General features: G+C 66.1%; 2 protein-coding genes across 3 annotated transcripts; one reads left to right on the top strand and one right to left on the bottom strand.

Annotated features, from left to right (window-relative positions):
* Positions 1–180: 180 nt before the first annotated feature.
* On the bottom strand, positions 181–10796 carry SDF4 (stromal cell derived factor 4). Of its 2 annotated transcripts, XM_008151683.3 has the most exons (7): positions 10703–10796; positions 8137–8486; positions 6535–6671; positions 5776–5889; positions 1975–2133; positions 1482–1657; positions 181–662 (listed from the first exon to the last, which is right to left on the bottom strand). In XM_008151683.3, the coding sequence occupies exons 2-7, from the start codon at positions 8439–8441 to the stop codon at positions 486–488; spliced, it is 1068 nt and encodes a 355-aa protein (XP_008149905.1). In that variant the 5' UTR covers positions 8442–8486; positions 10703–10796; the 3' UTR covers positions 181–485. The 2 variants fall into 2 exon arrangements, with proteins under 2 accessions (XP_008149905.1, XP_054577389.1); XM_054721414.1 differs by lacking the exon at positions 1975–2133.
* B3GALT6 (beta-1,3-galactosyltransferase 6) lies at positions 10775–13043 on the top strand. The gene has a single exon (XM_054721415.1). The coding sequence runs from the start codon at positions 11008–11010 to the stop codon at positions 12001–12003; it is 996 nt and encodes a 331-aa protein (XP_054577390.1). The 5' UTR covers positions 10775–11007; the 3' UTR covers positions 12004–13043.
* The last annotated feature ends 3109 nt before the right edge of the window (positions 13044–16152 follow it).

Below are 16152 nucleotides of genomic sequence, written 5' to 3' on the forward strand. Positions count from 1 at the left end.
TAGATGTCCCCACACCTGGATGCCCATTTCCTCCTGGCCCCTCAAGGGCGGCTCCCGGGCCTGCCTCCCCTCGACCTGGCGTGGCCCCATCCGGCGTGGTTCCTGCACAGACACCCCACTCCAACCCAGGGTTCCAACAACCCCCACCTCAAAGCTCAAGGGAAGCCACCTGGCCACAGATGTTCTGAATTACCGTTTATGCACTTTTGTCCCCAAAAAATAAAGCTGGGAGGAAGAGAGACTACACTTTAAATAAGTTAGTGTGGCTCTGCGCAGGTCCGTGACTCCCGGGGACGGAGGGCAGCTCGGGCGCCGCCTGCGGCCGCGCTGATCCCCAGGGAACAGGTCACCACGCCCAGCCTCACAGCTCCCAGGAACCCGAAGCTGCTCCCACGCGGGCGGGTGAGCTGTGGCCCGTGGTCAGTGCCGTGGCGGCTCCAGTTCTCAGAAGCGAAGAGCAGCGTGTGGGCGGCCCCGGCCGCCGCTCAGAACTCCTCGTGCACGCTGCGGGCGTAGTCCACCAGCTTGCTGCCCGTGAAGAACTCGCTGTACTTGAGCACCTCCTCGGGCTCCAGGTGCTGGTTCTGGTTCTCGTCCGCGATGGCGATCATCTGCTTGGCCTCGTTGAGGGCGTTGTACTCGTTCATGGGGTCCATGTACTCCTGCAAGGGCGCCACGTCAGCACCCGCCGGCACACGCAGGGCCCGGCCGCACCTGCCCAGCCGACGCCCCGCCAGAGTCAGCACCCGAGGCCCCAGGGAGCAGCCGGGCGTGAGGGCCACAGCCAGCCCCGCCTTCTCTCCGACACCCTGTGGACGGGGCTGCAGGACGGATGCGGGAATGTTCTGGAATACGGACACAGGTCTGGCGATGGCCCAGGCTGTGAGGGCGCTGCCTCCGTGGGGCCGGGGAGAGGGCGGGGAGGGGAGGCCCTGCCAGGATGGAGCCAGGGGCCTGTTGGTCACATGGACAGGGCCTGAATGGGCCACCAGGACCCCGAGCTGCCCCAGCCATCACAGGAGCAGAGAATTCTCGAGTAAAACGAAATGACTCATCCACAGTGGGAACCGAAGGCTCCAACCACACCCTGTGCCCAACCCTGACCCCCCGATGGGCTGGGCTTCTCAGAGCCAGGACTGGCCACGTCACCCGGGACACCCAGACCCAGGGGACAGGCACGGCCACTTCTGGGCGCGAAGGCTGGCGATGCTGGTTGGGCCTCCCCGGGAGCCCACAGCCTCCGCTCAGGTCCCACTAAGTGATCCGTGACCAGGGACCAGCCACAGGAAGCCACACCCACTCCGCCTCCTGCTCAGGACCATCTTGCGGGTGGCTCACCTGCCACGGGCATGTCACCAGGCACCCCCACGTCCCCCACGGCCCCAGGCACCCCCACGTCCCCGCATCCCCCATGTCCCCGGCACCCCCAGTCCCCCCGCGTCCCCCATGGCCCCAGGCACCCCCATGTCCCCCGAGCTCACCTCCAGCTCTGCCATGGTCACGATTCCGTCGTGGTTGGAGTCAATCAGTTCCTCAAACTCCTTCCGCCTGTCCCTCACCCAGCTGTCGTCCATGTCCTGGCCGCGCTGGTTCTCCACGGTCCCCACGGGCAGGGAGATGAACTCAGACAGCGAGAGCTGCTTGTCACCGTCCTGGTCTGGGAACAATGGGGGCGCTCAGCCTCGAGTGGGCACAGGAGCCTCAGGGCCACGAGAAGAGTCAACCAAGGGGTTCTGCTGCCGAATTTCCCGTTTGTGACATTTCCGACCAAAGCGAACAGCCGTGCCTTACGGGGACTGGGGACCTGGCTGAGGCCACGTGGTGCCCACCAGGCTGTTCTCCTTCAGAGCCCAGCCCGAGGCCACCCCAGCCCAGGGCCTGCCCACCCGACCTCCCCCGGCTCAGAGAGCAAGCCCCACGCGGGGCCTGGCCGCCAGCATGAGGGGCTGCCGCCCTGGCAGGGCCCGGCCTCACCCAGGTCCCGCACGATCTCCTTGACCATGAACCTGAGCATGCCGCGGCTGTGCTCGGGGTGCAGGAAGGACAGGAACTCGTCCTCGGTCAGCAGCAGGTCCGGCGGGGGGTTGTCCGCCTGGTGCCAGCGGTCTCTGAGGTTCTCCAGGACTTCCTGTGCTGCGAGGGGCACGCCTGTGAGCATCACCTCCGCACGCGTCCGAGTCCCGAGACACGCTGCCCGAGTGCTGAGGCCAGCTCAGGACACGGCTGCGCAAGGCCACAGGCCCTGCCCCTCAGAGAAGAGTTCAGCCCCAAACTCCCCAACACAGACATCCTCCCCAGACACAGACGCCCCCACACGCAGGGGCGGCCCCCCATGGGCACCGACCTCCACAGGTGCCGGGGCAGCCCCCAGCCTGCTGCCAGGTCACGGGAACATGCCCTGACTAGGGGACAAAACCGGACTCGAACCTTCCCTCCTTCCCAGGGGCCGGGGCGGAGGGCGGGCTGAGGGAAGACCCACTCTGCAGCCCCAACCATGCCCCAGGCCCTCCCCATCCCTGTGGGAAGGCGGGCGCAGGGTGAGAGCGAGGATTAAGCAGAGGGGCATGTGGGTCAGTGACCACCTGGCTCCAACAGCGGGAAGCGGCCGGGCACAGGGGTCTCCCTGCCCCAGTCTCACCCGCTGTCAGCAGGGAGCAGGGCCGCCCCACACGCCTGTCGCTGGCACTTACTGCCCTTGGACCGACAGTCCAGAGCCGGGAGCAGCTGGTGGTGCCTGCCCGCCCCACTGCGGGGAGTGACGGGCGGCACAGACCGCACGTCCGCCTGGAGCCTGGGGCCCGACCGACCTGGAAGAGGCCGTGGCAGCTGTGCTGCGTTTAGGACCTCAGACAAGCAGGTCTGACCCAAAGGCCAACGCGGCCGAGCAAACAGGCTTCAGTGGACGCGGCCGCAAACACAAGGCTTCACCTCGCACAGAAACGCAGGCTGTCGACAGAGACGTGCCGACTAAAAGGGCTGAGATAGATGAGTCGTTGTCAACATAAACAATGGGACCTTTTAATAAAAATTAATACTTTTTCTTGAACATTCTCTTACCAGACACTGAATAACTGCACAAATTATTAAGTGTAACACAAATAAACCTATTTTTCCTGTTCTCCAAAAGCAAAATATTCCCTGTTGCGCACACCAAACAAGTCAGTCCCAAACTAAACCATTCGCTGCTGGTTTAGTGGAGAGAAATGGTGCGCCTGCGCGTAAAGGAAGTGAATGCAACACAGTGACAGTCAGTAGTCGTTAGCAGATGCTGTATCTCCTTATTAATAACCATGTACAACAGGATATTGTAAAAACTAAGTCAGGAAATTTTTATTAAAGAGTTTCTTGCACACCGTTATATTGGTGGGGCCACAAAAACATCCCGTGGGCCGCATGTGGCCCGCAGGCCGCGAGTTTGACACGCTCGGTCTAAGATGACATCCCTGGGGGTGGGGTGGGCCTTACACCGAGTGGCAAGGCCCTTGTGTGAGAAGACACACCGGACAGACTGGAGTGACGGGGCCCCGAGCAGGGACGCCCACAGATCCAGAGCTGGAAGGCGCCTTCGACAGGCTCTGCTCCGAGCACAAGGGAACAGCCCTGAGAGGCGCCCCACCCGGCCAGGTGTGTCGTGACTGCACCCCAGGAACCCGGGGGGGGCGTCCGTCCCCCCTCGCTCTCCATTCCCTCCCCCAGACTGGAAGGGAAACAAGGGACTCATCGAACATGCAGGAGCGCAGAGAGGAGAGCGAGGGGCAGGCTAGGGGACAGAGTATGGAGCTCTGCACTCACCTCCGACCCCAACCTGACCCCCGCTCCCTAAGCAGGCGGGGTCTGGACAGGCCGCCAGCAGCGCTTCCCAACGCCCAGAAGCCAGCGCATTGCCAGTCGCCACCCCTGGCAGCAGCAGCAGGAGAGGCCCCACGACCCAGGTGCCTTCGGGCAGAGCCTGAGCTGCAGGACACACGGACACAGCCCATGGGAGGCGGACAAGCACCCAAGAGAGAGACGGACCCTGGACCCGGGTGCGGGGTGGGAGCTGGGAGACCAGCCACAGGGGAAGGATGGAGCGCCGGGACAGTGCTCCGAGGGGCTGAGCGGCAAGAACCAAGGTGTGAGCATGAGCCACCCGAGTGAGCGAGGAGTGACGAGGGCCCGTCTCTAAGTCTCACCTCGGCAGAGGGAAGCAGGAAGAGGAGGAAGAAACAAAAATGTGGGTGGGCTTGTTACCCAAGATTCAGACGCTCACAGAACAACCACACCCGGCCACGAACACAGACGCTTCAGCACAGCTACGCGCCGAAGGCTCGCTGGCGAGTCCGCCCGATGGAACGGAAGGGTCCCACCAACACTGAGGCCTCCGAGGGAGACAGAAACGAGGGGGCACCTTCTCACTGACCCCAGGGGGCCGGTTCCACCCCCACCCCCACCCCCACCCCCACCAGACAAGCGCGTGACAAGGGAAGAAAACGTGCAGGCCCGCGTCTCTATGAACACAGGTGCAAATCCCTCACAGTCAGCCAGGCGACCCCAACAGGGTGTCAGGCGTCACCCCCACGGCCAGGGGGGGCTTGCCCCAGGGTAAAGGCTGGTGTGGACCTAAGGTCAGCCCCCCGCATGCTCACGGAGGCACTGGAAGCTCTCCCGCCAGGGGCAGGAGCAGGACAAGGACAGCCTGTCCCGCCTTCTCAACACCACCCTGGAGCCCAGCTCATGCAACGGGACAGACAGGGAAACAGAGGCAGGGGTTGGGGAGGGAACACAGCTGTCTGTTCTCAATGTCACAATCGCCTGTCAGCACTCCTGGACCCACACACAGCCGCAGCAGGGCCGGGGAGGCTGAGCCTCGATCCCGTCAGCATCACAGCCACAGCAGGCCGGGGAGGCTGAGCCTCGATCCCGTCAGCATCATAGCCACAGCAGGGCCGGGGGAGGCCGGGGAGGCTGAGCCTCGATCCCGTCAGCATCACAGCCGCAGCAGGCCGGGGAGGCTGAGCCTCGATCCCGTCAGCATCACAGCCGCAGCAGGGCCGGGGGAGGCCGGGGAGGCTGAGCCTCGATCCCGTCAGCATCACTGCCACAGCAGGGCCGGGGGAGGCCGGGGAGGCTGAGCCTCGATCCCGTCAGCATCACAGCCGCAGCAGGGCGGGGAGGCTGACACTCACGTCAGCTACTTTCCAGCCCCAGAAGGCAGGCTGCGGGGCTGATGGCAGAGGGCCTGCCAGGAACAGCAGTGCCCAGGTCCATGGGGGCAACAGTGGCCCCGGCAGCCTCAAAGCAGAGGACGGCAGGGTGACAGGGACACCACCGAGGCTGTAACACACTCCACCCCAGCCAGGGCACACGAGGCAGGGACAGCGTCGGCAGAGGTGCCTCTGAGAAGCACACGCGTCCGTCCAGGGAAGACAGCACCGCAGCCCTGGGGCCACGCGGGTGATGACCAGCAGCACAGAAGGAACAGGCCGACGGCACCGCACGGCACGTTCACGTGTCCCACAGCCCAACACGGGCTGGACACAAACCCAGGGAGGCGGCGCGTGGAGGCAGCGACCAGCGAAGTGCAAGCTCAGCCCCTCATGTCAGTGAGACGCGTTTTCAAAGGGATGGCTCTGAAAACCGAGGGCGTGGCTCTGTCCTCCCAGCTTCCCCCAGCGTCCACGCCCAGGCAGGTGTCCCACCTGGTCACTGGGTTCTGACCCCACAGCGTCGCCCCTGCACAGCGTCGCGCCCCCCCCACCTCCCCACAGCACAGTGGCCCTGGGGCCTGGCACTCACTCTCCTCGTCCACTTTCAGCTCCTGGTTGTTCTTTATCTTCTCAGCAACTTCCCTCTCGTTGTGGCCTTTGCTCACCAAGAACTTCACCTTGTATTCCTCCCAGGACACGCGGCCTGGAAAGCAGATTGTCCTGTTAGGACGTCTAACGACAAACACTTAAAAAAAGATACTCTTGTTTCTTAAAAGTATTTTTACTGATTTTAGAGAGGAAAAGAGAGGAAGAGAAAGACAACATCAATGCACGCCCCCTACTGGGGATGGAGCCTGCAACCCAGGCACATGACCCCCAGGTTCATAGTTCGATGCTCAACCACTGAGCCTCACTGCCAGACCGCGTGAGGATTTAACAGATTCTTAAAAGAACCAACGATCTAGTCCAGCCCGTGTGGCTCAGTGGTTGAATGTCGGTTGACCTATGAACTAGGGGGTCATGGTTGGATTCTGGGTCAGGATGCGTGCCTGGGCTGTGGGTGATCCCCAGTTGGGGTGCATAGAGCAGGCAACCGATAGATGTTTCTTTCTCACATCGACGTTTCTCTCTCACTCCTTCCCTGTCTCTCAGAATCGATAAAATCCCACGCACGCACTGTGGAGGCAGACGCACACAGGCGGCCAGCGCCAACCTTTACCAGCCCCTCCTGACAGCAGAGCAAGCTGGGAAGTGGCCTCAGGCAGCCCCCCTGGGGCCCTTCCGGCTCTCCCGTTCTCTGTCCTGGTCCCCCAGGCCGAGCAGGGTCAGGGCCGGGTGAGGGCGGTACCGTCGCCGTCCGGGTCCACCGCGTGGAAGTGCGCCCTGCTCTCCTCCACGGCCTCCTGGAAGTGCTCGGCCGTCTTCTCCACGATCCAGCGCTGCATCTCCTTGGCGCTGATCCTCCTGTCCCCGTTCACGTCCACCCTGCGGCAGACGGGCGGGTCAGACAGGGCCTGGAGCCCACAGCCAGGAGGACAGAAGGACACAAGGATGGCGGGGGCTCCACGGGCAGCTGTGAAACCGCCACGAACAGGGACGCTGCACCCAGGGGAACGTCGGGGACGGAGGTCAGGGAGGACGCTGGGGGACAGCGGGCGGTCGGGGACGCGGGCCGTGTCTGCAGCTCTGCGTCACCACCCAGCAGTCTCGGGCCCTGGGCAAGGCGAGTGGTTCCCCACTTGCCACTCGACGGGAGAATCACACCCGGCTCCACAGACTCGAACCCTGGGATGGGCCAGCGTCCCAGGGCACAGGCTTGGCGGTGAGACACCTACACCAGGTGGAGGACAGGTGCCGAGGCACCAGCTGGAGACACGTGTGTGCGGCTGCACGCACACACAAAGGGCAGTGCGCACACGCATCCCCATGGGCAGCCACACTGGACAGCAGCAGCACACCGGGGCCGGCCAGGTCCCTAAGCACCCTCTCCTGCAGCAGAGACCAGCTCCCTGGAGACAGCACTGCGGGGCCGAGGCAGGGACAGGTGAACTGAGTCGGCCTCAGTCCTTCATATCCCGCGAGGGGGCCGTCCGGCAGGGCTCACCGGGCTGACTGCTGCCCCATCAGCTCCTCTCCAGCCCCCTCTTTCTCCTGAGCACGGGACCTCGAAGGCCCTGGTCTGGCCGTGGCCCTCTCCCCAACGATGAACCCAAAGCCCAGTCTTCCCCTCGATGCCAAGGGCAGGGCACGGATGGCCCGGCTCCTGCTGCCTCACCTCCCTCTCCTGCAGGTACTGCAGGTGGCGTCCAACCCCCTGCAGCTGCTCGGGCCCCACCAGGCTTCCTGTAATGAGCCAAACCTGCCCGCCGCCTTCAGCAGGCCCAGCCCGGCCCCCGAGTCTGCAGGCCGGGGGCCCCATGCCCTCCATCGTCTCCGCCCTTGTCGGCCCCTGCGTGTGGAGGGCACGGTGTGCACCAGGCCTCTCACTCCGTATCACAGGGATTTCCAAACACACGTGCCCAGCACCAGCTCGCACACCCACTCGCCGTCAGCTCTGCGCACTCGCAGAAACTGAAGCCTTCCCCACGCCTCCCAGTCGCTGAGGCCTCATCTAACTGGACTGCGACCTGCCGTGACCACTCCCGTGACCTTCACCACCACGCACAGGGCGCACGGGGCACACAGGGTGGGCCCTGCTCCAGGCCATCCCACAGCCCTTCCAGCTGCAGGGCCCTGGGGCGGCCGCAGCCTCTCGCTCTGGCCTGAGCCCCTCCTGGCCTACCTGCTGCTCAGGCTGCACGTCCTCAGCTCGACCCCGTGACCCCTGCAAACTCTCCGAGCGCTGCCCACCAAGAGCAGTCACGGCACCTCCCTCGCCGCCGCGCAGTCAGGACCGGACCAGCAGGGCCACCGGAGCCCCGCCCACATGCGCCCGCCCGGGGGCACCTACTTGGAGAAGATGACCATCAGCTTCCTCCTGCTCTTCCGAGGCTCCGCGTCCTCCTCGAACCCGTCCGTGTCCTTCCCCAGGAAGACCTCCTGGTGGAAGTCCTTGTTGAGGTGCCCGTCCATCTCCAGCTTCACCCCGTTCAGGTGGTCAGGGGGCAGGATCTCATTGTCCTCCCTGCGGCCGCCTCTGTCCCGGGCAGACGAGTGGTTGGCAGGCCGGGCGGACGCGTCCATCAGCAGGAAGAGGCCCAGGAGCCAGAGGCAGCGAGGAGCCAGGCCACAGCAGGGAGCTGGCCTGGACGCCATGGCCCCGGGTCCGGCCCGCGGGGCGCCTGCGCGTGTGGCCAGGAGCTGGGAGAGAGGAGGCAGGGAGGAAGTGAGACCACAGTCCACGGCCGCAGGCCCCAGCGAGGGGTGACGGTCCACAGAGAGGACGCAGAGCCACTGCTGGAAAGACCCCCAGCAAGAGCTGGACTGAAGAAACGGCTCCTAGGCCCACGCGAGGAACGCTGCTCGCTCCCGCCTCTCACTGCTCGAGGATGCCCCTCTCAGCGCTGTCCCCGCCCTCCTGGCATCAGCATCGAGGCCGACCCTACAGTCCTGGGACCTCTGTCCAGACCTCAACTCAGCACGTGTGAGCTCTGCGACCTTGGCCAAGCCATCCGACCTCCTCGGCCTCAGTGTCCCCATGAAACAGGAACCCCCACCCCCCAGCCCAAGGCTCTGTGAGGACTGGGCCTGGTGCCAGCAAACACCCAAACCGCCCCGCAGGGCACCAGCCCCTTCCTCCCTCCCATCTCGATGACCCCTATGCGTTCTCTCTCTCTCTCTCTCTCTCTCTCTCTCTCACTCACACACACACACACACACCTACGTGTATACAACCACACTTACATACATGCACATGCACACACACACACACACACACACACGTCCTTGCTCATGTTCACGCAGGAGCCCCCAGGAAGTCTGTCACTAGGAGCACCTGCGCCTGGCGGCCAAGGAACAAAGGCACCCTCTGTCCCCACTGCCAGGCGAGGGATCCCACCTCAGCCTCACCCACACCTGCCCCTTCCACCTGGGCCCGCTGGTTTTCCCTCACCCCTTGGGCCCCTCTCCAGGGCCCCTCCAAGTCGGGAACAGGGCCCACCTGGACCTTCACACATCACCCAGAGGGAACCCCAGCTCCTCCTGCCCCTTAACCTGCTCCTCTCCTAGTCTGTCCACCTGGCAAACACCTGCTGGTCCTTCCAGGGGCAGCTGAGGCCCCGCCTCCACTGACAGTGTTCCCAGGGGGTGGGGCTGGCCCTGGGCACACTCCCCTCAGGCCTGGGTCCTGCCATTAGCAGCCAAGCCGGGGCATGTGGGGTTCAGGAACCAGGGAGCCCACCCCCAGCCTGAGGGCACACGGGGCCGGAGGGCCAGCGGCTGCCCCCTGGCCTGGCCCCTGCCACCACTTGCTTCTCTGATGCCTCCTGCCTAGGCCACCGGCTCCTGACAACACCCCAATGGTCTGAGCCTCAGTATGTGCATCTTCTGGACCCAAGTGCCAGAGGCCTCAGCCAGGTCTTGCTCGGTGTCATTCCTTCGAGGGCGTGAGTCCCTCTTCCCAGGCCTGTGGGACCCCGCCCTCCCCACACCCACCGAGCCCGCAGGCAGCCCGCAGTGCTCCAGGCGGTGACCAGCCCCGAGCCACCACAGTTATTGGAACTCGCGTTTGTCCCGAGAGCACGGGTCCCTGTGTCCCTCAGCTTCACGCTGTCCACGCACAGTGGGCACTCAGCCAGGCCGAGGGGATGAACGCCGGAGTTTCAGCTACACCTGCGCCCTGCAAAGGTGCACCCTGGACACCCCAGGGCCCTGACCCAGGGCTGTAACCGGAGACAGCCAGGCAAGCAGCTCGGGGTCACCCCAGGGGGCTGCGGTCCAGGTGGGCCAACAGGCAGCCTCCTTCCCACGGCTGGGGGTGCCCCGCCCCCGGCACCCACCCCCCACCCGTCCAGCTCTCCTGGCCACGAAGGCGCCTGCTCCTGGCACTGACAGCCCCGCCGCTGGCAGCCCTAACGGACTGCACTTCGCTCCCCGGCAAGGTCAACCCCGCCTCCACCATCTCCACGGGCGGCGCACGGCATCTACTCGACGCTTCGCACAGTCGCCCGGGAACATCGGCACAGACGTGGGGAGGCCGGCGAGGCTCCCGCCCCCGGCTCACGGCCTTTCCCGGTGTCCCCCGTCACGGCCCGTCCCCGCCGGGAGGCGACAGCGCCCGGGACGCGCCACAGGCCCCGCTGAGCGGCGGCGACATTCCGCGGCCGCCCCGGGGTATCCGTCCCGCGGAACCACTTTCCTGTCGCCCAAACGCCAGCGCTCATTCTAAACGCTGCTCCCGGCGCCGGCGGACGTCAGGTCTTCACCGAGCCCGACCGCGGGCGTCGCGGGCCCCGTGTCGCAGACGAGGACGGGGAGGTCGCCCCGCGCCGCCCGCGCCCCTCGGCCCGTGTCCCCGACACCCGGCCGCCCGCCGGCCTCCCCGCCCCAGCCCGCGCCCCGCTCGCGCCCGCACTCACCGCCCGGGAGCCGCCGAAGCTGTGACGCCTCCAGCCGGACTCGGCTAGGCCGCGGCCATCTTTCTTCCGGGAAGAGGCGGGGCTCCGGGCTGGGGGGCGGTGCGACCTCGCGCGAGGACGCCAGCGCCGCCATCTTGCCTCCGGGCGGAAGCGGCCGAGCGGCCCTCCCGGGGCGACCAATCAAAAGGGAGCGCGGGGCCACGTGACGGGCAGCCGGCCCACGTGACGGGCGGCCGGCTGGGCCCGCAGCCTCGCGGCCCGCGGACCTCGGGGCCTCCGCGCGCTCGCCGGCTGGCCTGCGCGCCATGAAGCTGCCGCGGCGCGCGTGGCGGCACCGGACGGCGCTGGGCCTGGGCGGCCTGGCGCTGTGCGGCGTCGCGCTGCTCTACCTGGCGCGCTGCTCGGCCGAGGGCCCTCGCCCGCCGCCCGGCCACGGTCCCGGACCCCCGCCCGCCGGCCCCGCGCGCGACGCCGCCTTCCTGGCCGTGCTGGTGGCCTCCGCGCCGCGGGCGGCCGAGCGGCGCAGCGTGGTCCGTGGCACGTGGCTGGCAACGGCGCGGCGCGGCGGCCCAGGCGACGTGTGGGCGCGCTTCGCGGTGGGCACGGACGGCCTGGGCGCCGAGGAGCGGCGCGCCCTGGAGCGCGAGCAGGCGCGGCACGGGGACCTGCTGCTGCTGCCCGCGCTGCGCGACGCCTACGAGAACCTCACAGCCAAGGTGCTGGCCATGCTGGCCTGGCTCGACGAGCACGTGGCCTTCGAGTTCGTGCTCAAGGCCGACGACGACTCGTTCGTGCGGCTGGACGCGATGCTGGCCGAGCTGCGCTCCCGCGACCCCGCGCGCCGCCGCCGCCTCTACTGGGGTTTCTTCTCGGGCCGCGGGCGCGTCAAGCCGGGGGGCCGCTGGCGCGAGGCGGCCTGGCAGCTCTGCGACTACTACCTGCCCTACGCCCTGGGCGGCGGCTACGTGCTCTCGGCCGACCTGGTGCACTACCTGCGCCTAAGCCGCGAATACCTGCGCGCCTGGCACAGCGAGGACGTGTCCATGGGCGCCTGGCTGGCGCCCGTGGACGTGCAGCGCGAGCACGACCCGCGCTTCGACACCGAGTACAAATCCCGCGGCTGCAGCAACCAGTACCTGGTGACGCACAAGCAGAGCCTGGAGGACATGCTGGAGAAGCACCAGACGCTGGCGCGCGAGGGCCGCCTGTGCAAGCAGGAGGTGCAGCTGCGCCTCTCCTATGTCTACGACTGGTCCGCGCCGCCCTCTCAGTGCTGCCAGAGGAAGGAGGGCATCCCCTGAGGCGGCTGCTGGGAGAGAGGGGTGGCCGGGACCAACGCCTCAGGACGTGGCGGCAGCCGGAGTCCTTCGGGAGCCCCCCACCGGTCTTACTCTAGGGGAGCTGACCGGGCCGGCTGGTTGTCTGGGATGAATCCAGCACTCGAGGGGGACCTCGTTTCTGTGGTCACCGGTGGGGCTTTCCAGCAGATGCCATGCAGCACGGACAACTGGACCCCAGGTCCAGTCTGCACCCAGGGCCGCGCACCTCAGTGGCTGCACCAACCGCCTTGCTCAAGAGCCTCTTGTTCTGGGGCTTGCAGGGCGATGCATTGTGTCCAGGGAGAAGCGTCCTGCCCCTGGGTTTCAGCCAGCATTTGCCTGGACTGGGAAGAACCTCCCGGGTCTGCAGGGGCTTGCAGACCATCCCATCCCCCCCCCCCTTACCCTGTCCTCCTGCCGTCCTGTCCCACCCAAGTCAGGGACGAGGAGCCAAAGGCTGGAGCCGACCCGCACTTGCAGGCACGGCTCTGCTTGTTCTGGGTGGGACGACACCCTGTCCTGCATCCCGTTTGAACCAACCGTCCACCTCGGAAGTCACTGCCCCGAGAGCCGTGACTGCTGTGAACTGACCCACCGCGGGCCCTGGCCAGTGGCACCGCGGGCCCTGGCCAGTGGCGACTCGGCCGCGTGTTGCAACCCAGTGGCAGTTGGAGAACTGCGGTCAGGTGGCCTCCTGTGTGTCTTCCTCTGTTGGTGTCACGTGTGTGCACGTCCCAGATCGGACTTCTTTTTATGTTAATTAGCTCTGGTCTCTGTGTCTCCCGGCAGCGAGTGTGTGGTCAGTGTCCTCAGCTCCTGCCTGTGGTTTATTTATAAATATTGTGCGTTTGTGTAGATAGGAGTTTCAACTGGGAGTGTGTGGTCTCGGTGTTGTTTTTTTTAAATTATTTGAGAAGATGTTTCTGTCGGAACTTGGAATTCGTGGATTAGTCTGTTTTGACAGAGTGAGCTGTAGACCCGTGGCTGCATGTGTGTTTAAACACGGAAGAATTTTAAAACTGTCCATTTCTCTTTTCCGTTTACACACACGTCCGTCCTATTGTCTCTTTCTGAAAAGGCTCTCCTTTTAAGGCCGCCTCGGGGCCGCACGGGGGCAAGTGCTGCTCACGCGGCCTGTTGTTGTGCCCGGTTCCGGGAATCGGACCCTTGGAATGTTGACGAGGTTTCCCGAGTCCTGTCTTAAGAAAACGGCCGCCTGGCCGGCGTGAGCTCTTGGAGAAGGCGATGGGGTGCACCGGGCGATCGCCTCGCACACCCACCATCCTCGGGACCCCAGGCTTCCCTCTCTTCCCCACCATGGCTGGGGTGACTCCCCCGGGAATTCGCCATGAGAAGAGGTCACGGGCTGCCCACTCCCATTTCTACGAGGTTCTTGCACCAACAAAGTCCCCGAGACGGGGACAGATGAGTGCTGCCAGGGGCCCAGGAGGGGTGCAGTGGGAGGGGTACCTCCGAGCATCAGCCTGGGTGACGTTGCCTTTCGGCTTCGCACACTCCACCCCGGGGGCCTGGGCAAGGGGCACCCGGTCTCCTCACATCGTTTCTCACCACCACGTGGGAGTCCACAGTTACCGCAAAATTAGACGTTTAGCTTTGAAATCAGTGTCACATCACCAGTTCTAATAGCATCGAGGAGCCAGCACGGGACGGCGGGTGGAGACAGGGATGCAGCTGGGAGCTGGGGGCCTGGCTGCCACCCCCAGAGGCCGGGAGAGCCAGGAGGGTTCTCCCCAGAGTCTCGGGGGCGCGGCCCTGCTGAGCCCGTGTGCCATCTTCCGGCCTCGAGCTGCAGAGGGCCGTGGCCGTGGCCCTCGCCCTGCAGTGGTGGCACTTCGCTCAGGTAGGGCCCTCGTGCCTCCCACCTGGGTGCTGTGTGGGGACTTGTTGGGCTCAAACCCCACAGCCCCTGGCCGGGCCCAACCTTCTCCTCTTCCCTGGGCTCAGCACAGAGACCTCTGGGCGGGGAGGATGGGGCCCTGTTGTGGCCACTGCCCAGCCCCTGCATTCCTACGTCTGTAGGTCTGGCCCTCGCTCCCCGCTGGCTGGGTCACTGCCCTGGCTGCCGTCCAGCCCAGGGTCCGAAGGGTCCGATGGGCGGCCCGTGCTCCTCTCTCGGCCCCAGCCACCGGGCACCCTGTCCACAGTGCGATGACTTTTGCCGTCCCGGGCCCAGGAAGCACATGGCAGACAGGCCTCCAGGGGAACCACAGGGAACTCAGGTTCAGATTAGGGCGGAGGGGGACGGGGAAGGCAGGGAAAGGGGGAGTTCCGAGCCCGTCCAATACGCTCACTCCGTGCCTGCACCTGGTTCCGGGGGCGGGGGAGGGGCCGGGCTGTGCTTCCCCATCACCTGGGTTGGCTGACGTCTCTCCCACGTGAGTCCAGGGAGCAGGCGAAAGCCTCCCTGTCCTGGCACCATGGCCGCCCCTCTGTCCATTCCCCAGGCCTGGCCTCGGAGCAGAGTCAAACCCAGGGGGTCTCCTTGTCTGAGACCTTGAGGCGCTCCACTCCTCGGGGTTACCTCCCAGCCCTGCACGAGGGACTGACCCCACAGCCCCGGGAGCTGGAATAGGTCGCTTTGCCCATCACCTGGCTCCTGTGGCCACACCCCCTTTCTTTGGGGCCAGGTGGGCTCACACCCTTAGCTCTGCTCCCACAGAAAGTGCTCATCAAAACCCCACCCTTTCTCCACTGTCCCCCCTCCAGCTCCCTCCTCCTCCCCCCTCACCCCCAGCGCCCTCCTCACTCCCAGCCCTCCCTGACCCCACGCCATGTGAGTGGGCACGGCTGGCTCCCCACCCCCGCCCAGGCCCGCGCACGCTCCTGCTGAAGGCTGAGAGCCAGCCTCTCCTGCTTGCCTGCTGGCCGGCCTCAGGCCTTGAGACCGCAGCGTGCCCTCGGCGGGCACCCCAAGCCTGCGGCTGGAGCTCCTGATCTGCCCCGGCCAAGACAGGCGGGAGTTCAGAGGAGGCCATGGCCATGGTGGGTGGCTCGCAGCCCGCTCACTGGCGTCCCCTTGACACACATAGGAAGCAGGTGCCTCAGCAGCGCCTGTGAGGCGGGGCAGGGCCCCCAGACCTGGGCAGAAGTCTGGGCAGCGGTGCAGCCCTGGGTCCCGGCACCAGCAGGCACCCAGGGGCCCGCCAGCCCCACCCGGCTAGCAGGGTCCTGCAGAGAAGGAGGCTCAGGGAGGGGCGGGTCTGCCCAGGCGGCTCCTGGAGACCCAGCCTCGGCAGCAGCTACGGGTGGGGGCGAGAGGGCTTCTGCCCTCCCCCGGACACACAGGGTTGCGCTGGGCCATCTCTCAGTGAATGTGGGGGGCCCCGGCAGTGGGGAGTGTCAGGGTCTCTACAGAGGGGTCTCCACTTGAGCCTGGAGATGAGAGCCACCCCCGCCCTGGGATGGGGGCTCTGTAGCTGGTGGTCAGCCAGCCCTGGAACCTTGGGGGGCTGGCAGAGTGGGGAGGGGGCCAGCAAGGGGCAGCTGGTGGCCTAGCCTCTCCGCAGATCACGCCGCCCCCACCCCCTGACACTGTACCCACGTGATAGGGGGTGCCCCTATGGCTCTGGCCCCAGGTCCCTGTACTTTTTCTGCACAGGGTCCCAGGGCCCTGCTCCCAGCCCGTGGGGTCCACCAGGGGGCTCAGTGGCCGCGGCACCGGGTCGGCTGAGGCTGGGGAGCAGCTGGGCAGCAGCAGGTGGCCTGGGAGCCGGACAGTGGTCAGCTCCCTCCAGAGCAAACACCACAGGCCGTGGCCGAGCCTCGTGGCCCAGCTGCACAACAGGAGCCCAGGGAGGCCCGGGTCTGGCTCCAGCTCTGCTGACCCAGGGCCTGACCACCCTGTGACCCGAGGAACAGGAAACCCAAGCCCTGGCCCCTCCTTCCAGGGTGTTGGGGGTCTCAGCAGCCCAGGCCCTGCCCCCCCCAGGGCCCTGCACCCCCTGCCACAGCTGCCCACCCGGTCCTGACGGGGAGCAAGTGAGGGGCAGGTGGCCAGAGCTGGGGGACCCAGGCACGTCCCCCAGAGGAGGGATGGGAGGCGTGAAGCACGTGCTGGGACCAGGCCTTGGCCGTGGGCAGGGGGTGGGAGGCCAGGAAACTGCCCCTGGA

Source organism: Eptesicus fuscus, chromosome 9 (assembly GCF_027574615.1).
Source record: "Eptesicus fuscus isolate TK198812 chromosome 9, DD_ASM_mEF_20220401, whole genome shotgun sequence".
Taxonomy (NCBI): Eukaryota; Metazoa; Chordata; class Mammalia; order Chiroptera; family Vespertilionidae; genus Eptesicus; species Eptesicus fuscus.

Bases quoted from the DNA above. Each gene is read 5' to 3' on its own strand.
- SDF4 (XM_008151683.3), bottom strand. From the start codon at position 8,441: ATGGCGTCCAGGCCAGCTCCCTGCTGTGGCCTGGCTCCTCGCTGCCTC. The intron at 6,672-8,136 runs GTAGGTGCCCCC...CGTCTGCCGCAG, and splicing joins CTGATGGTCATCTTCTCCAA to GGTGGACGTGAACGGGGACA. The intron at 1,658-1,974 runs GTGAGGCCGGGC...CATTGTTCCCAG, and splicing joins GGAGATCGTGCGGGACCTGG to ACCAGGACGGTGACAAGCAG.
- B3GALT6 (XM_054721415.1), top strand. From the start codon at position 11,008: ATGAAGCTGCCGCGGCGCGCGTGGCGGCACCGGACGGCGCTGGGCCTG.